Source organism: Typha angustifolia, chromosome 15 (assembly GCF_048772165.1).
Source record: "Typha angustifolia cultivar Huaian chromosome 15, ASM4877216v1, whole genome shotgun sequence".
Classification (NCBI taxonomy): domain Eukaryota; kingdom Viridiplantae; phylum Streptophyta; class Magnoliopsida; order Poales; family Typhaceae; genus Typha; species Typha angustifolia.
This window is the reverse complement of record NC_133253.1, coordinates 14,411,980-14,430,917: the sequence shown is the minus strand read 5'-3', so window position 1 is coordinate 14,430,917 and position 18,938 is coordinate 14,411,980. Positions and strand designations below refer to the sequence as shown.

General features: G+C 40.3%; 1 protein-coding gene across 2 annotated transcripts; it reads right to left on the bottom strand.

Annotated features, from left to right (window-relative positions):
- Positions 1–107: 107 nt before the first annotated feature.
- On the bottom strand, positions 108–6,316 carry LOC140779929 (proline-rich receptor-like protein kinase PERK8). Of its 2 annotated transcripts, XM_073125274.1 has the most exons (9): positions 6,110–6,316; positions 4,755–5,950; positions 4,105–4,521; positions 3,912–3,998; positions 3,747–3,817; positions 3,571–3,647; positions 3,330–3,477; positions 1,079–1,240; positions 108–449 (listed from the first exon to the last, which is right to left on the bottom strand). In XM_073125274.1, exons 2-9 carry the CDS (start codon positions 5,662–5,664, stop codon positions 258–260), a joined length of 2,064 nt encoding a protein of 687 aa, XP_072981375.1. In that variant the 5' UTR covers positions 5,665–5,950; positions 6,110–6,316; the 3' UTR covers positions 108–257. The 2 variants fall into 2 exon arrangements, with proteins under 2 accessions (XP_072981375.1, XP_072981374.1); XM_073125273.1 differs by having other exon boundaries at positions 4,755–6,316.
- Between the last annotated feature and the right edge of the window lie 12,622 nt (positions 6,317–18,938).

Genomic DNA, 18,938 nt, shown 5'->3' with positions numbered 1-18,938 from the left:
ATAGAAGAGGATGGATGCCCAATCTCTTGCTCAATTAGCCAGTAGTAGTATTCTTCGATCATATGTTATAACAAGAGAACTTATTCCAGAAGCAATGTCATAAGAGTTGTAAATAATTGGACGAGGAAAATGTAAAATTTATTTCACTGAAAAAGAATCATAAATGCATATAGATGATACATCCTGATATTGCTATAAAAGAATAGCTATAAAAAAGTAAGGAAAAAAAGATATCATCTTCATGGTAAAGAATTTATCTAAAGGTCTCTTCTACTATCAAAACTAGATTGGCTGAAATCACAGCTGTAATCTTGACTACCAAATGCCATCCGCTGAAAGAGTTTGATATCGGCTGTATTTGCCACATTAAATAGCTCGCTTTTACCAGGTTGAACACCATTGCTGATATCAACTTCAGCTTCAGCTAAGTTATCAAAAACTCTCACCACCTGATTTAGAGTATAAGGTGTATTAATAATGAACTTCATTATAGAATGAATGTAAGGAATTTTCAAATAACACCCTACATTTGAGTGATTTTGTGATTAATAACCCATTTTTGAGTTATTTGTAACCCCGCATGAACTTATTTATCTATAATTTGCATATCAAGCCCTGGTTAACTTAGACTAACCAATCTCTAAATAAAACGATATCTAAATAAGAATATTCCATTAGAGACATTAATGCCTTTTAAAGCACTGGCAATACTGTTGTCTTCCTTTTCTCTCTGACTTCTAAAATACCCTTGCTTAAAGTAATCCTATAAAATCCATACTTCTTCAAAAACATTTTTCTCAAGGGTATTTTAGTAAATCTGGTTAGAGTGGGATTAGAAAGTCTAAGGGGTATTTTTTGTAACTTTATTTATAAAATTAAATAACCTAAATTCAAAGGTTAAGAATAGTTAGTCAAAGTAACAGTAATGAGTCGTATGAGAATGATAGGCAAAAAAATTGGGATCTGATTACAAATAACTCAAAGATGGGGTGTCAATCACAAAACAATAAAATGTAAGATATCAATTGAAAATTGAAAATTTTCGACAAATATTTGATTCCTCAAAGTTAGTATTTACCTGGCCCATGCGTGGCCTCCTTGATGCTGAATGACGAACACATGCTGCTGCTGCTTCAATCATCCGGAACATTTCAACTTCATTATAATTCTTTTCAAGCTTAGGGTCTACTAACTCCTCAAACTTTCCAGTCTCGAGTGCCTGACTCAATAGGGGTCTTGCCTAATATAAGTTAAAATGACAGTCAACAAATGAATACTATTCAGAAAGAGATAAGACAACATTAAAGGTTGAAGAATCTGTATGTGAGGTACAGGGTAAAGTATCTATGTGGGACTGGAGATGTGGAACAGGTATTTTCAAATTCTGTGCTATTTGTTCTTCTATGAGAGCAATAAGTTCCTCTATATAAACTCAGAAACTTTCTTTACAAAGAGGAAACACAACACCTTGTTAAGGTTATTATCTTTATTGCTATACTTAGCTAAACATACTAAGATCAAAATTTCCATCTATTTTAAAGGTCACATTCAACATCAGTGGAAGAGAAATAAAGGGAAAATCTGCAGTTTACCTGCAAGAGAAGTATTGCACAGTAACATCTACAAGGCAAATGTTCTATCCTCAACTGAAAGAACTTCAGCAAAGAATAATGATTTACTATATAAATTAATAATAGCAAATGGGCTTTGTTATGCTTTTTACTCATTTTATACATCATTTCTCAATGTCTTCCAGATCCCATTTGATTTATACGAGATATGTTATGTTCTATGAAACACTAAGGAGAGACCATCAATCTCTGATACCTTAAAGATGGATTATATATTAACCATAGTACAATTCAAGGACAGAAGAGACCGAGAGGCAATTAAACTCTCTGAGCAACCAAGACCAACATGGGGCTGCTAAATGACCAAATTTTGCTGCAAATAGCACAATTTCTGTGATCAATGGGAGTAGTGAAGGTGCGCCATTAAGCAACTGATCAGACAATATGGCAAACATCCATGAAGCTCCCAGATGATACCACAACTCCACCATTAGTTTCTGGCTTTCTGCCATCTCAGTTCATGTGTTAACAAACATCAGATATTACAGTGTTGAACATAGAAATCCACCAAATTGCAACAAGGTCTGATGATGTGCATCATACTTGCAGAGATTGATCCTCAACTCTGTAAAAAGGATGCTGCAGGGGCTATCCAACTAGGTCTAATCATGGTAGGAAAATTGAAGTCTTAACCTTGGTAGATTTCTAGAGACCAGAACCACTCCAAACCTTAGGGGATTACTAACGTCCAATCTAACATAAAAAATTCAAACTATAGTAACTTATGACTCCAATAACAAACTGATCCACGGGTACTCTGAGAAAGAGATAATATTGGGGAAACCTTAATCCCATACCAAAATAACAGAACATCATTATGGGAATCAAGGTTCCAGTTTTGATCAAGTTATGCAATATAGAATTTGTGAGTAATATGCAGCGAAAAGTAAACTATGTTGTTTCCCATCCTACATATTGTAGCACCCATGCCTCACTACAACCATCCTTCAATGAAAACTTCTCTTAGAATTGAATTAATAGTTTGAACAGAAAACCATTAGACACCATCCACAGGTCTTCCCCAAAAATAAAAAATAAAAGTTATTCCTTTTTACAAGAACAATAGTATTTTACTAGGATACTTCTATACAAGTATGCATATTCGGATTCCGAGGAAATTGAAAGTGATGAATCATGGAGAAAATGCCACTAGAGTTTATATCTGAGATCTCTATTTGAATAGTTAGTACTGTTTGTTGCTGTGCCCATTAAGAAGGTGTAACAACTCCACGGCAGATAGTAGAGCAAAAAATAAAAGATGCTGCAAACTTGTCCAATATGAGTATCTAAAATTAAAAATTAATTTTTAACAGGTAAGTTTCTATACAATACATTAGAATCAAGAAAATATATCAATATCAAAAAGCATAATGAGGAAAGATTTCACTTAAAAGGAAAAACAAATTGTATTTCTGATCTTTCCCTGCATTCCAGTTTGCTACTATATGAATTGTGAAGAATTTTACATCAATTATTGCACATTAACAACTTCTATAAGCAAATCCTCTTTAGTCCACAAGCTTGACTAGCTAATTCACAGCATACTCAAACTATATCATAAAATGGCATGGCAGCATCTATCAGGAGATATTCTCTTGTATTATACTCACAGCTTGTAATATAGAAAGGGGAACTTTAAAAGAAAAACATATAAATTTTGAGAGGGATAAATTACTGTTGGAAGTTCTTATAACTCACCCACTCAACAAGGCTCTCATTGTCCAAAGGTTGGGATGCATCAACAGGTTTTCGACCGGTAATAAGCTCCAGTAGCACAACCCCGAAAGAAAATACATCAGATCTCTCAGTCAATTTGCCGGACGATGCATACTCTGGAGCCAAATATCTGAAAAGAGAAAATCATGTAAAGTTGTTTATAGTCACAAGCTCCGAAGAATTACTATGGTCTTCGTTAGCAAGTTTCAAATGAGTCGCCTACCCAAATGTTCCCATCACACGTGTAGTTACATGTGTAACAGCATCCATAGCAAGCCTTGCAAGGCCAAAATCAGCCACCTAATTCATGGTAATAACTTAGTAAATTAACAAGACTAACAAAATGCAAAAAAATGGAGCATAAAGAGAATTTCCAATATCAGTCTTATTGAGGATTACCTGAGCTTCAAAGTTATTATCCAGTAAAATGTTTGATGACTTTATGTCTCTATGTATTATTCGTGGATGGCCTATGAATAATAAAAAGTGAGCAAACTAAGCAAATAAAGAAAGCTCACATTTATGGAGCAATAAACAAAATCAATAGAACAAGAGAGGAATTACAATCCTCATGTAGGTATGCTATTCCATGAGCTGCACCAGCTGCGACCTTAACCCTAGTCCCCCATTCCATAACTGGCCTTCCTTTCCCTGTACACGGAAATTCAAATCTGACATTTCTCTAATTTGCAAATGTCAGTAATTTTCGTTTGCAGCAATGATTAGTTTTGCAGTATGTTAAACAGTTACATCATACCATGCAAATGATAGTGAAGTGTGTTGTTAGGCACAAAATCATAGACGAGCAATCTATGGTTATCTGCTATGCAATATCCCACAAGTGAGACCAAATGCCGATGATGTACACGACTAATGATTTCAACTTCAGCCTGAAACTCACGCTCCCCCTGCCCACCACCTGCTTTCAGTTGCTTTACAGCCACTTCTCTTCCATCAGGTAAGTGACCCTTGTAGACGCAACCAAATCCACCTTCACCTAAGAGGTTCTGAGATGAGAAGCCATCAGTCATATCATACAAGTCTTCATATGTAAACCACAAATTTGACTTCCCCAAGTTCATGTCATTCATTGATCCTTTAAAACCTCGACTTCCAGTACTATATTTGTTGTGAACAAGAGGAATTGATGAAGACCTTGGATCCAGTGACTCGCCTGAGGAAAACCGTGTTGGGTTGGTCAGACCAGAGTACAAAATATTATTGTAATTTGAACAAGATAAAGGTTTCTTCTTGTCAAGTATGAGGGGTAAGAAGTTTGCAAAGAATTTCTGGGTAAGGTTACTGAATCAAAATCTTTGGGTTCCAGGAGCAGAAGTCTCATAAAATCATAAATCAAAATCACAAAGTTGATAACTTGAAATCCTACAGGAAAGCTGTGGATTTTACCTGATGTTGGCGAAGACATAAAAGGTGAAGGCATGACAAACCCTGAGTAATAACCATCAGTTGGTCGTTTTCGCTTCCTCACATACCACACAGCTGCTCCTACCAAACTAAGTAGTAAAAGAGCTGTCACCACACCAATAGCTGCAGCAGCTCCAGCATTAAGCCCACCACTTGGAGAGCTGCTGCTCTCTTGTCCATCACCAGAACTCAATGACTTATTCAAACTTTGACTTAGTGGAGCAGTTTGATCACCTGGAGTGGCAGGAGAGGGTAAAGCTAGAGGACTATCTGGCAGTATAGGGGAAGGTGCAGAAGGCATAGAGGGAGTTTTACTATCAGAAGAGCTATTAGGAGTCAGAGGAGAAGGAAGAGAAGGGGCCGGCGGTGAGGAATCAGGAGGAGGAGATGACTGTAGAGAGGGTGGCGAAGGTGAGTTCTTGGGCAGTGTGGCAGGAGGTGGAGGTAAAATGCTAGGTCGTGTAGGTGATGGAGGGGGCGGTGATCGAGGGATGGAAGGTGGTGGAGATGCAACGGTATCTGGAGGAGGCGGCAAGGCAATGGAGGGTGGAGGAAGGGAAGGCACTGGTGGCGGAGGGGATGAAATTGTAGGAGGAGGGGCAGAAGGTGGTGGAGGCGATGATACCACCGGAGGCAACGGAGAGGATGAAGCGGGCGGAGGTGCATTGGCTGACGGAAGGGGTGGCGAGGCTACTGGAGGGAGAGGGAGAGAAGGAGGAGGGGATGAAGCAGGCGGTGTGCTGGAAGTTCTGGGTTGATCAGGAACGCCATTTGGTTGAGAAAGGGGTGGTGAAGAGCTTGAAGAAGGAGGTGGTGCGAGGGAAGACGGTGGTGGTGGTGGGGAAGAATTGGAGGAAATTGGAGCAAATGCAGCGGGAGGTGACGAGGCCATGGTCAAAACACCATGACATAGATCTTCTCTTCTCTTTCAAAAGATCTCAGTGTCAAAATCTCCAAATTGGTACCAAATTCCAACAGCTATGTTCTTTACCCAAATATGATCCAAATGAGTACAACCATTAAATCTCTAGCGCATAAAAATCCATCTCTTTTGGTACAAGAGCAGTAATCTTAAAACCCAAACAAGCAAATACCAAAGATGCACACAACTTAAATTAGCTCAAAGCTGCAGAACTCTCACTATCTCCAAAGAAGAAAAGCCCAACTCACCACCAGATCTTCCAACCATTCATAGCCGTACACACACAGAGCACTAAAGAGTCAAGATCCAAACTTTCCCAAAAATTAAGTATTATAAAGTCAAACCGAAGAAGAACCAAATCAACTAAAGATTTTTTTTTTAAAAAAAAAAGGAAAAAGAAAATGAAACGCAGCACCTGCCAGCCCAAGTACAGCTCTCATGCAGCTTTCAAGACACCAACCTCCTCAGAAAACTTTGAGTAGAATTGCAGAAATAGCAGAGCTCAGACCTCACCTCCTCCTCCTCCTCGCTCGTAAGTCATCCTTCTTCTCTTTCGGGTCCCAGAGGAACGTGCACATCGATGCTCTTTACTAGAGAATACAGGAAGAAACTGAGAAAACGTTGTTGGGTTGGTTGGAGAAGAGAGCCACCAGCTTCAAACGGAATTCTTTTACCAAACTACCCTTGTCCCAAATTTTATTAAGTAAAATAGGCCTTACCTCAAATTTAAAATTAAAAATGTCTATTTTCCTGTGGTCATTCGTAAAATGTAGAAGTGTTAAGCATTATGTTTAGAAGATGAACGCCGATAAGTTCCGTATTTTTATATGTGACTAAAACGCTAAAATTATCAGTGTTTTATTTACATGAATTAAACTCCTTTAATTCTATTTTTTTAAGTTATCGGAATAAAAGATTATTATCAGTCTTGGGTGTAAAACACCAAACAATTTAGCATCTTCTCCTGTGTCGTTCATCTTCTTCGTGTTTTATTTAGAAATGAACTGACTTACCTAATAAATATTCTCCACATATAGAATTTATTTATTTTTTTAAATTTTGTTTAGATTGATTATAAATGTTGTGTGAAGGCAAAAGAAAAAATTAGAATATGACTCAGAGGTTTATAACAGTTATATGTATTTGGGATAGTAATATTGTACAATTGATAATGATTCAATTATGCTGATTCACGAATTAAAGTACCACTATATAATGTTAATATTTTTTTCAACAGATGATATCATATAGACATTTAATAGTCAACCGATCAACGAAAGTTTTAGTCTACCAAGCAATGAAAGCTCTAGTTAATCGCTTGAAAGCCCTAGTATTAAAGTTGTTGATATATTCATGAATGCTCTAGTCAATATCTTGAAGGTCCTAGTAAGCCTCTTGACTGCCCTAGTCAACGATCACATGGAAGTTGTGAGTCTATTCTATTGGGCACATTATTGAAGGTGAACACAGAGGATAGCAAACAAATAATAATGTGATATACAATATACAAAGACATAGTGAACCATTTAAAACATCTAACAAGGAAGATATCGATGTATTGTTAAAGGGTGATTCAATTGATGATGCATTTGATAGAATTGCAGACATCACAGGCAATAGTTTTGAGTCTATGATTCAATTGTACAATATAGATTTGACATAAAATATTGATGTTATTAATCCATGTGCTAGCCTATATACTCCTTCGAGGTATACGGGCAATGATTTGCATATTAGAGTATTGTTTATGAGCAAAGGAGGAATTTAAATGTCTAAAGAGAAATATGATTAGCATACATCATTAAGTTAAAATTTCTGATCTAACATTTTATTTGTTAAATACAAATAAGATGATATATGCTAATGAAGGTTATGAGCATTATTAAGAAAGAGCCATGAAATATAATTAAAATTTACTAAATATAATAATCCATATACTTGCCTCAATCCTCTTTAAAAACGAATGATCATAAAGTTTGTTGTGTAGGAGATTAAAAGAATTGTTAGTAACGACATAGTAGTTAGTATTGCTTGGTTGCAAATGCACATTCTTGAAAAATACTACGATCAAATTTTATATCGAAAAGGTTGAAAAGTAAAACAAAAGGCCATTAAAAATGTATTTAGTAGTTAGATTGATTCTTATAACCAATTGCCATCATTTACATTTGAATTGTAACATAAGAATCCGAGTATAATTATCTTGTAAAAGAAATTCTATTTAGATCAACCAAATACAAACTTCTTTAAACGCATATTTTGGTCATTTAATATGTAACACCCGAAAATTTTATAAAAAAAAATCGACGCACGCACCGAGCGTGTGCGTCACAGCCCTACCACCCCCATCCTCCCTTTCTTCTTCTTCTTCCCCTACCGTGCATGCCACCGACGCCTTGCCTTTTTTTTCTTCTTCCTCCACCCTGCTATCTCTCTCTCCCTCCCTTCCCTCTCTCTCAGGTTGCCGACGCCAGAGCCGACGAATCCAAGGGCACGAATCTCGGTAAGCCCCTAAACCTCCCTGTAATTTAGTAGATTAACCCCCCCGCCCCCCTCACCGTTGTCGGAGTCCCCGGCGGCCAACGACTTCACATCTAGCCGCCGATCCGAGGGCTCTGGTGGAAGGAAAGGGCTCTCTAGTCGGGCTTCTAGCCCTTAGTGTAGGGAGGAGGGGCCTTCGCTGCCCCGTCGACCACTCCGGTCGCGAGGCAAGCTACTCCCGCTCCCGTAGGCGGGGAGGATAGGCGATGACTCCTCCGCCGTCGTTGAGCCGAGCCGGGCCCTCCTCTTTCTTCCCTTCCCTTTCCTCCAACTAGCCTTTCCCCCCCAACGAAGGTCGTGAGCCGCCGACCTCAGAGGCGGGCTGCTGGCGTCATGGACCATTGGCAACAGCACCAGGCCCCCGCTTCTCGTCCCCTATGTCTCTCTCCCTCGAAGGAGATGGGGGAAAATAAGTGTTGGCGGGCCGCAGCCTACCAACTCAACTTTTGGTGGGCTGCAGGCCGCAACCCACCAACCCAGATTCGAGGTGGGATGTAGGCCGTAGCCCACCAACCCAACCCCCTAGTAGGTTGCGGTCAGACCGCAGCCCACTAACCCAAATGTTTGGGTGGGTTGCAGACTGCAGCCCACCAAAACCTCCCTTGCCTTATTGTGTTGGGCCTAACCCCAGCCTAGCCCATTTGAGCCATTTGGACCCTATAGCCCCATTCCTTAATTCCACCTAATTTTATTAGTCTAACCACTCCCCTAAAGATAAATCATTATTATAACCTAATTAGTATGAATTTTAGGATGACATAGAACTCACCCTAGGAGACCCTTGACTCATGTATATGTCTAAACACAAATTCTCTGATAAAAAAATTTATTCTATTAATTCGCTAATCTTACGTATGGCCTTACTTGCGTGAATTAATATGATTGACACTACGTGAGGAGAATTTTGAGATTTTGGAGAACCCAACTAGCTGAGGAGATTTAGTATACTGTGGAGACCCCCCAGACGAGTAGAGTTGATACAAGTCTAGAATAATGGAGTTACAGTTATTATATGTAACACCCCAATTTTAAAAAAAAAGACCCCTGTGACGCATGCGCCAAACGCGTGTGCCATAGAGCCTGCCACCACCCTCCCCCCGTCCTCTCTTCTCTTTTCTTTTTCTTCTTTTTCCCTTGCCGTGCACGCCACCCTCCCCACCTCCATTATCTCCTTCTTCCCCTCACCGCAGCCATCCCAACCCCCATCTTCTCCCCAACCTCACTACCTCTCTCCCTCTTCTCTCTCTCAGGTTGCCGACGTCGGAGCTGCCGAAGCCCTAGAGCCGATGAAGCCAAGCGCGCGGATCGCGGTAAGCCTCAACCTCGTCGTTAAAATTCGGTAGCTAGTTCCCCTCCCTCTCGCCATCATCCTTGGCGACCAACGACCCCGCGTCCGGACGTCGATCCGAGAGCTCCGAGGAAGGGGCTCTCTAGATAGGCTTCGGGCCTTTGTGTTGGGAGGAGGGACCTCTATGGCCGCTGGCCATGGAGCTTGCCTCGCTGCCTCGTCAACCACCACGACCGCGGGGCGAGCTTCTCCCGCTCCCCGTAGGCGGGGAGGACGGGCGGTGGCTCCTCCACGACATGGGTTATGCCCGTCGAGCCAAGCCGAGCCCTTCTCTTTTCCTCCCCTTTGCTTTCCTTCCCTTCCCTCCCTGGCGTGGGTCGCAAGCCGCCGACCCGAGGGCGGGCTGCCGGTGGCGTGGACCACCGGCAGCGCCGAGCCTCCGCTTCTTGTACCCTCTGTGTCCCTCCCTCGAAGGAGATAGGGGGGATAGGTGTTGGTGGGCTGCAGGCCACAGCCCACTAACCCAAATGTTGGGTGGGCTGCAGACTGCAGCCCACTAATCCAACCTTGGTGGGCTATGGTTGGGCCCCAGCCCACCTTAGCCCACCAAGGCCCCCTTTGCCTATTGGGTTAGGTTTGAGCCTAACCCAATACCTCCAACCTAGCTTATTTAGCGTCATTTAGACCTTATAACTCTGTTTATCTATTTTCACTTGATTAATTAGCCTAACTCCTGTAATGACAATTTATTATCATGTGAATTTTAGGATAATATATGACTCACCCTAGGAGACCCTTAACTCATATACATGCCTAAACATAAATTCTCTAATAAGATAATTAATTCTATTAGTTCGCTAATCTTACGTATGACTTTACTTGCGTGAATTAATAGGATTAACACCGCGTGAGGAAGATTTTGGGATTCCGGAGGAGCTGGCTAGCTGACGAGATTTAGTGTAATGTGAAGACCCCCAAGGCGAGTAGAGTTTATACAAGTCTAGAATAATGTAGTTACAGTCATTATACTTATCATGACACTGTAGGAAATGTCGGTATTAATACATGCATTTAGTATACCATGATATATCTTTACATATACAATTATTGATAATTTGCTCATCATAATATTATGAGAATGTTAATGTAGCATAAGCATTAGTGTAATGATGCTCTATATATATCCTGTATGATATACCCTTACATAAATATTTGTTGTGAATATAGAATGTAATGATAATGATGACTATGACATGCTTTATACACTCATAGACACTGCACCACTTTTATCTATCATTAGTAGTCAGGTTCTGACTAGGCAATGCCCTTAATCACTCAACTCAGGATTAAGGGTAGAGTGTATCTTATATGACTATACTATTAGCGACCTACACCTGAGATCGGGAGCCTGTGTGGCATTCAGGTAATTATACTATATAGTCAAGACTAGATTATGATGATAGAAGAACATGATTGTGAGGTGGGGATATATCTCTAGCGGTACCCGACGACGTAGGGTTAGGGCGTCGATTGATGAGCCGAGGGCTCCCGATTCTTCCACTAAGGGCGGTGATGACTTAGAGAGAGTGAGATATGGGCTTACGACCGGGGTCCTTAGTTTGATGGCCATAAACAACCGATCACATATAGTGCTGCTATACACGTATAGGTGGCATTACCGCTAGATGTGTATATATTCCCCCCTCGATGTATGAGATGATGGATGGTTATGTGATGGATGATTATTTCTTGAGAGTATTTACCCTGTGGTGAATAGCTCGATGAGCTATGTTAAACATGATTAATGTCTTGGTAGGCACGAGATGACTAAACTACTCTTTTATTACTATGCATAACATGTAAACACTATAATTGAGATTTGTATGAATAAGAGATTGTATCAAGCTTTATATTTGTGTGGACTTATCCTAATACGTTTAGAAACTAGCATGTTCCAAGATAGTGACTGATAATCTTTATCGATTGCATTGATTTAGTAACTCATGGTAAGTTATTAAAACTAGCGTATTATTATTGCTAGCAACTATATGCATGCATTTGGATATGCACCTGTGATTTCACTGTTATAAATTGTATAGATTTTACTTACTGGGCTGTGTGCTCACCACCTCTTAGTGGCATCATTTCAGAGCTAAGGGACGCAAGTGCGGGTAGCGAGGAGTAGTTGCCTTTTTATTTCAATTATGTCTATTAGTTGTATTGAGCCCATGCGAGAGTGTTATGATTGACGTTGTATTTTGGACTTTAGAGTTGTATTTTGGATGTGTATCTTCAAGACTTGTTGTGGCCTGTGGAACTTGTATTCGGACTCTTATGGTTAAGTTTATTTATGGTATGAATTTATGCTGCTTTGTGACTTGTGAAATTTTATTACTGACAGATCATGTAATGTACCGCGTGGGGAGATTTACTCACGCAGTTTACACGTGTATTTGGAGGTGTGGGTGTTTCATAATCATTCTATTGAGGGCTTTGCACATTGTAAATTAGCGTTAAATATTGATGGCACACACATTTATAAAAAATACAATAGAACTTTGCTTATTATTGTCGTCATTGAAGCAAATGATGGTACGTTTCCTCTTATATTATTGTTATTTAGAGTGAGAATACTGATAATTAGGATTAGTTTCTTTTATTCTTGTGTAATAGAGTTAGATTTTAGAGGAGAGATAGATGTTGGGTTTTAAATATCACACCAAAATTATAGCAATAATCAATGACAAAAGAAATGGATGAAATGAGTTATTAGCCTACAACATTTTTATCTTTGATATATGGTTGGCAACTTCAATAAAAAATTCAAGCATAAAAGTTTATATAACTATGTTCACATGATTGCTTTGTAAAATCATATTCGAAAATTTAACTTTCACATGGAACAAATAGCGTAGTGCAGTCTAGATGCAAAATAAAAGCTTGATGATAATCCACTAGAAAAATGACTTGCTAATATTCTACTGAAAAGTGGCTCGTCATCAAAGGCATTAGTGCAAATGTTATTTTATTGTGCAGTGTGTTTCTAACATATAGCCCTGAACTGTCGTAACAGATTCAACCATGCGTACTAGCCGGAGGAGTACCACGGCGTCAACAGCGCCACGACTGGAGGAGGATACAATGTTGGACACGAACTGGTATATTGACACTGATGCAACAGATCACCTGACGAGTGATCTTGATTGGCTAACTATTCAGGAACGCTACCACGGCAAGGATGAGGTTCAAGTGGCCAACAAAGCAGGTTTGCATATTTCACATATTGGTCATTCTATAATTCCCGGCTTAGATCGTTCTCTTGCTCTTAAAACTATTCTTCATGTCCCTAACATAAATAAACATCTTCTTTCTGCACACAAACTTGTTTCTTATAATAATGTTTTCATTGAGTTTCATGACGATGCTTTCTTTATTAAGGACAAGGCCACGAAGAAAACGTTTCTACTCGGTAGAAGCAAAGGGGGTCTTTACCCAGTGCCGTTTGGTCGCTCAACATCCACCACTCCTCATCATGCTTTGTCCAGTGTCAAGGTGTCATCCTCTCAGTGGCATCAACGTTTTGGGCATCCTACTTCATCCATTGCTAGGTCTATCTTGAAATCTAATAATTTAGATTGTTCCTTTGAATAAGAGTCCTCAGTTTGTGATGCATGCCAACGTGCAAAGAGTCATCAACTTCCTTATAATAATTCTGTTTGTGTCACCACCTCTCCTCTTGAACTTATCCACTCCAACGTGTGTGGACCTGCTTAAGCTTCTGTTGGAGGTTTCAAGTACTATGTAAGTTTCTTGGATGATTATAGTCGCTACACTTGGATTTATCTCATTAAGCATAAATCGGATGTTGAGCAAATCTTTCATATTTTTCAAAATCATGTTGAGCGCCTCTTGAATTCCAAAATTCGCATTGTTCAATCCGATTGGGGAGGGGAGTACCACCGTCTCCATAAGTATTTCCAGCGTTATGGTATTTCTCACCGTGTGTCATGCCCCCATACCTCATAGCAAAACGGTGTAGCCGAAAGGAAGCACCGACACATTGTTGTAACCGGCCTTTCTTTATTAGCGCATTCCTCTCTTCCTCTTAGATTTTGGGATGAAGCATTTTTGACCGCATGCTACTTAATTAATCGTATGCCAAGCCGTACTGTCAATAATTCTACCCTTATTACACGTCTTCTCAACATTATGCTAGATTATACCTTTCTTCGCACTTTCGGTTGTGCATGTTGGCCTAGCCTTCGAAAATATAATTCTCATAAGTTGCAATTTTGTTCCAAACTGTGTGTCTTCTTGGGGTATAGTTCCATGCATAAGGGATATAAGTGTCTTGACAAAAGCACTGGCCGGGTGTATATCTCGCGAGATGTTGTCTTTGATGAATCCCTTTTCCCTTTTCTACTCCTTCTCGGTCGGCCATCCCTTCTTCTGATGCTGTTTGTTTTCCTCAGTCTGAGCCGGCAACTATGAATGATCATATGCGAAATTATGACTTATCGCTCTCGTTGTCTAACACATCTGATGCAGTTGTAGTAGCACCACATCTCGTGCCTTCGATAGACGATTAGCGTGGCAGGAAATCCTCGACTCCTGGCCCAGGAAATCCTCCGCAGCAGCAATCGCTCAGTGCGGCGACCTCAGCACCCGCTCCTAGGTTGAATTCGGCCCAAGTTCCTACTGCGCTCGAGCCTGATGCACATTCGCTGGGTCACACAGCAGGTGACGCCAATATCGAGCTTGCACCAGATGCTGCTCCTACTAATGCTCCACCCGTGCATCAGAGGATTACTCGCCTTCGTGCCAACAAGATCTTCCCCAAGAAATTCATAGATGGCACTGTTCAGTACACTCCAAATCGTCGTGCTTTCTTTGCTGAGCCTACATCTCATCGGCTTGCTCTTTTAAATCCAACTTGGTGCTCCGCTATGGAGGATGAGTTTGCTGTTTTTTAGAAGAATTGTACCTGGACACTTGTACCACGTCCACCGGGCATCAATATTGTTGGTAGTAAGTGGGTATTCAAGCTTAAACAACGTCCAGATGGTTCCATTGATAAACATAAGGCGCGTCTAGTTGCTCGGGGGTTTACATAGCAGTATGGTGTCGATTATCAGGATACTTTCAGCCCTGTTATTAAGCCAGCCACTGTTCGTTTGATCCTTGCTTTGGCTATCTCTAAGGGATGGCATCTTCGCCAAATTGATGTGAGTAATGCCTTTCTTCATGATTTTTTTGGATGAGGATGTTTATATACAGCAGCCACTAGGTTTTGAAGATTCTCAGAAAGCGCTTGGTTTTCTCATCTCAGTGACCGTTTGCATCCGCTTGGGTTTCAATCCTCCAAGGCAGATACTTCCCTTTTTTGTTTCGCCATGGGGACATCACCATCTATATGCTTGTGTACGTAGACGACATTGTTATTGTTGGTTCTTCCCAGAAGGCTGTTGATCATTTGTTGTGCGCCCTGTCTTCCTCTTTTCTGATCAAGATCTTGATCGGTTGCACTATTTTCCGGGGATTGAAGTCACCTACAACTCATGGGGAATCACCTTGATGCAACACAAGTATGCCTCCGACCTTATTCACCGAGCTCACATGGAGAATTGTAAGAGCGTCTCAACCCCTATGTCTGTTACAAACAAACTGATACGATCTCGTCTCTGGCTATGGAGCTCTGATACCAGATTGATACGATCTCCCCTTTAGGCTAAGGTTCGATCTCTTCCAATTTTTTTGATCTGGACTAAATCTGGCACGGAAATTTAAAATAAGATCCTGAAATATATTACCGTTGGATCAACGTTAAATATGATATATTGTAGCCCCAAAAAAGAGTTTTCCAACAAATCTAGTTTCAAGCGAATCGGATGTGGCGATCTCAAGATATCGTCCGATTAATGGGCAAAGGTCAGGATGGTATGTTTTGGATCCGTGGATGGAGGTATGTGATCCTAGGTAATGGTGGTTGAAGGTGGACCGACGTTAATGGGGTGATACCGGTGAAAAGTGGTGGTGGAAGGGTTATGGTTGATGGAAGGGTTAGGGTAAGTGTTGGATAGATTGGAAGAAGGGGGAGGAGAGGGCCACCCCTAAGGGACTAGGGTGATTGGCCGGTCGAGGGAGGTTAGAAGCAGCGTCGCCGGGGATTAAGAGAACGAGAGCGAAGGCGACGAAGGAGGGAAGGCAAACTCAATTCTCAATAATCAATAATAATTTTGGTTGCCTTCCACATCCTTTTAGAGGCTAACCATAACTCAAAATTAACCCTAACAATACAATTTTCGCTGACCGCGTTCGAACTCGCCTGACCACATTCGAACGCACCGAATTCGCTCATCTGGATTTGCGAACGCGATGCAGGCGTTCGAACGCGCTGCAGGCGTTCGAACGCGCGATCGAACGCGCCTGTCGGTAATTGCGAACGCGATGCAGGCATTCACAGTGCGTTCGAACGCACAGTGCACTCTCTTCACCCACGTTCACAACCCCGTTCACAAACCGTGTTCGAACTCACTCCACCCGCGTTCAAACGCGACTTACAGAAAACTTATTTTAATGGAAATTAAACACTAAAATATGAAACAAAAAAAACTCCTAAAGTGAATCCATGCTCGAGACGACATTGATGAAGTCCGAATCATATCACAAACTTGCGCGCGACTATGGTACAATTCTTGGTGATGATGATGTTTTCAATTATCGAAGCATAGTTGGGGAATTGCAATATCTTACGTTAAAAAAGCCAGACATTTCTTTTGCTGTAAATAAGGTCTGCCAATATCTTTCCAAATCCATTGATGTGCATTGGGAGGTAGTCAAGCGTATCTTATGATATATCAAGGGCACAACTGCTACGGGACTTAGCATTCGGCGTTCCAGCTCCACCCTCCTAAGTGTGTTCACAGACGTAGATTAGGTTGGTTGTGTAGATGACCGCAAGTCTATGGGAGGCTTTGCAGTATTCTTAGGCCCTAACTTGATCTCATGGAGTTCTCGCAAACAACCCACAGTGTCCCGGTCTAGCACTGAAGCTGAATATAAGGCCTTGGTGAATGGCACAGCTGAAGCAACATGGGTACAATCTTTGCGAAAAGAATTGGGTATATGCCAACCGCGACCTCCAGTCTTTTGGTACGATAACCTTGGAGCTACCTATCTAATAGCCAATCTGGTTTTTCATGCACGGACAAAGCATATAGAGGTGGATTTCCACTTCGTTAGGGAGAAGGTTGCATTGGGTGCAGTTGATGCCCGCTTTGTATCATCTAATGACTAGGTAGCAGATGGTTTCACCAAACCGGCTACACGCTATATGCTTGATTGTCTACAACGCAATCTGAACCTTGTTACGGTTAAGATTGAGGGGGAATGTAAATATAGTAGATAGCAATCTATTAGGCATGAGAATTATAATTATAGTAGATAGCGATCTATGCATAGCATAATTGTAGGGATTGGTTCTATATATAGATAAAAGGATTTGATTGTATAGAATTCTGATTGTATAGAATCACAAAGATATTTTTTGCATTATCTATATAAAGAGTATTGCACCCCTCAGGGGATTTTAGCGGCTAATAGCTTCTCTAACTCACTTGGCCTCTTCCATTATGGGGTCATTATGTACGAAAAAAAATTACAAGGTTATTATGTACCAAAAAGAAGTTCAAAAGGTCATTGTAGAAAAGAGCGGGGGATGAAAAAGAAATTATCTCAATAGTTGTCTAGTAATTTTGTGCTCTTTGGGGTGAAAACTATTAGGATATAAATTGGATAATGCTTAAACCATATTCAGATCCATATTTTTGCTTCGGATACAGATAATGACATTAGATGGGTGCAAAATATAGAACCATATCCTAACTAAAGACATACAGTATTTTTCAAATATGGATTGAATGTTGTAACACCTTCCACCAAATATGTGCCCCTGGATAGAACCCACGTGACTTGCTGATCAATATTTCAACACAATATACAAATAAAAAGCTCAAATTTTTATAAATAATACAGACAAAAAAACCCATAACAACATGCCTAGAATACATATCCATGAAAATATAAAGCAAGGCCCATATAGGAGCTATATGCCATCTAGCTTTATTTACATGAATAGAATAAGATAAGAAGTAGAAGACTAAACACCAGTCTTTGCCAGATCTTCCATGGGCTCGAGGTTATTTACTAATCTGAAAATAATTCTATCAGACAGTAGTGAGTATAAAGCCCAGCAAGTATCCATTGTTATAATATAAAAATAGTGAAATGAAAGATGCAATATAAGTAAATGTGAATATGTGCATCATGATCAAATAGAATACATCAATATCACATACTTGTCATGCTCATTCAATACGCATATGCATTAGCAATCGATAACCTACCATGCATCAATCTAGATTATCCAATCCTCAAACTCAAGCTCACGCCGAGCTCCACCTAAAGGTCATGTCAAAGCTATACCACATAACATGCATCCTTTCAGATTACTAAGTCTATAACTTAGGCTCTATAGAGCTACGCCCATAGGCCACATCATCACTCACACTTGACCATACGCATACCCCCAAGGGGGGGTAGATCCTAGCGATAGAATCGCTAGCTTATCATCTAGCGAACAGCATGACTAATTGTTTGCCATCGCAGACTAAGGACTTCAATCGTTAGCCATCACATAAATTCATATCGCATATCAATACTACTATTCGAGCCCTCAGCTCTACATTATTACACCACCGTGCAAAATAATGAGTTGTCGCTCACGAACGCCCTCACCTTATGTCATCAGGTACCGCTAGGTCTACGTCACCTTATTATTCTCTCTCTATCTTAAATACCATAAAGAGTATGACTCTCATCGATCGATAGTAAATCGTCTATCGCCTAGCGAAACGGTTACCTCATTGTCTATGATCAATAGATTGAGACCTCAGGCGTGGGTCTTAATATAACCCTGGCTAGGGAGGTGTTGGATATTGTCATGACGCAGTAGTCACTCCCTTTATGGTTGTGCACGTGTGCAACTGACATGATATTATACAACATAACAAACATAATGTAACACACATGTTCATGCCTAATAAATATGCATAGAAATCATAATATGCGAAATCTTACCGAACAATAAAATAAAATTACCATGCATGACATGCAATAGTAATAGTAAGGAAAACGTATGCACATATATGCTATGAATGTGATGATGTCATAAGGTAAGTCATTTTATTTTCTACACTACTCCTAGATTATAGAAGTTTCACTTGCCTGAACTGTTTTCTTAATACTAGCTAGAACTACACCACGGAATCATTCTCATCGGGTGGAGTCTACCTTGATAAGAAAAGTAAACAAAAATATAAGTATATATAGCTCACTATGATTAATTAAATAACTC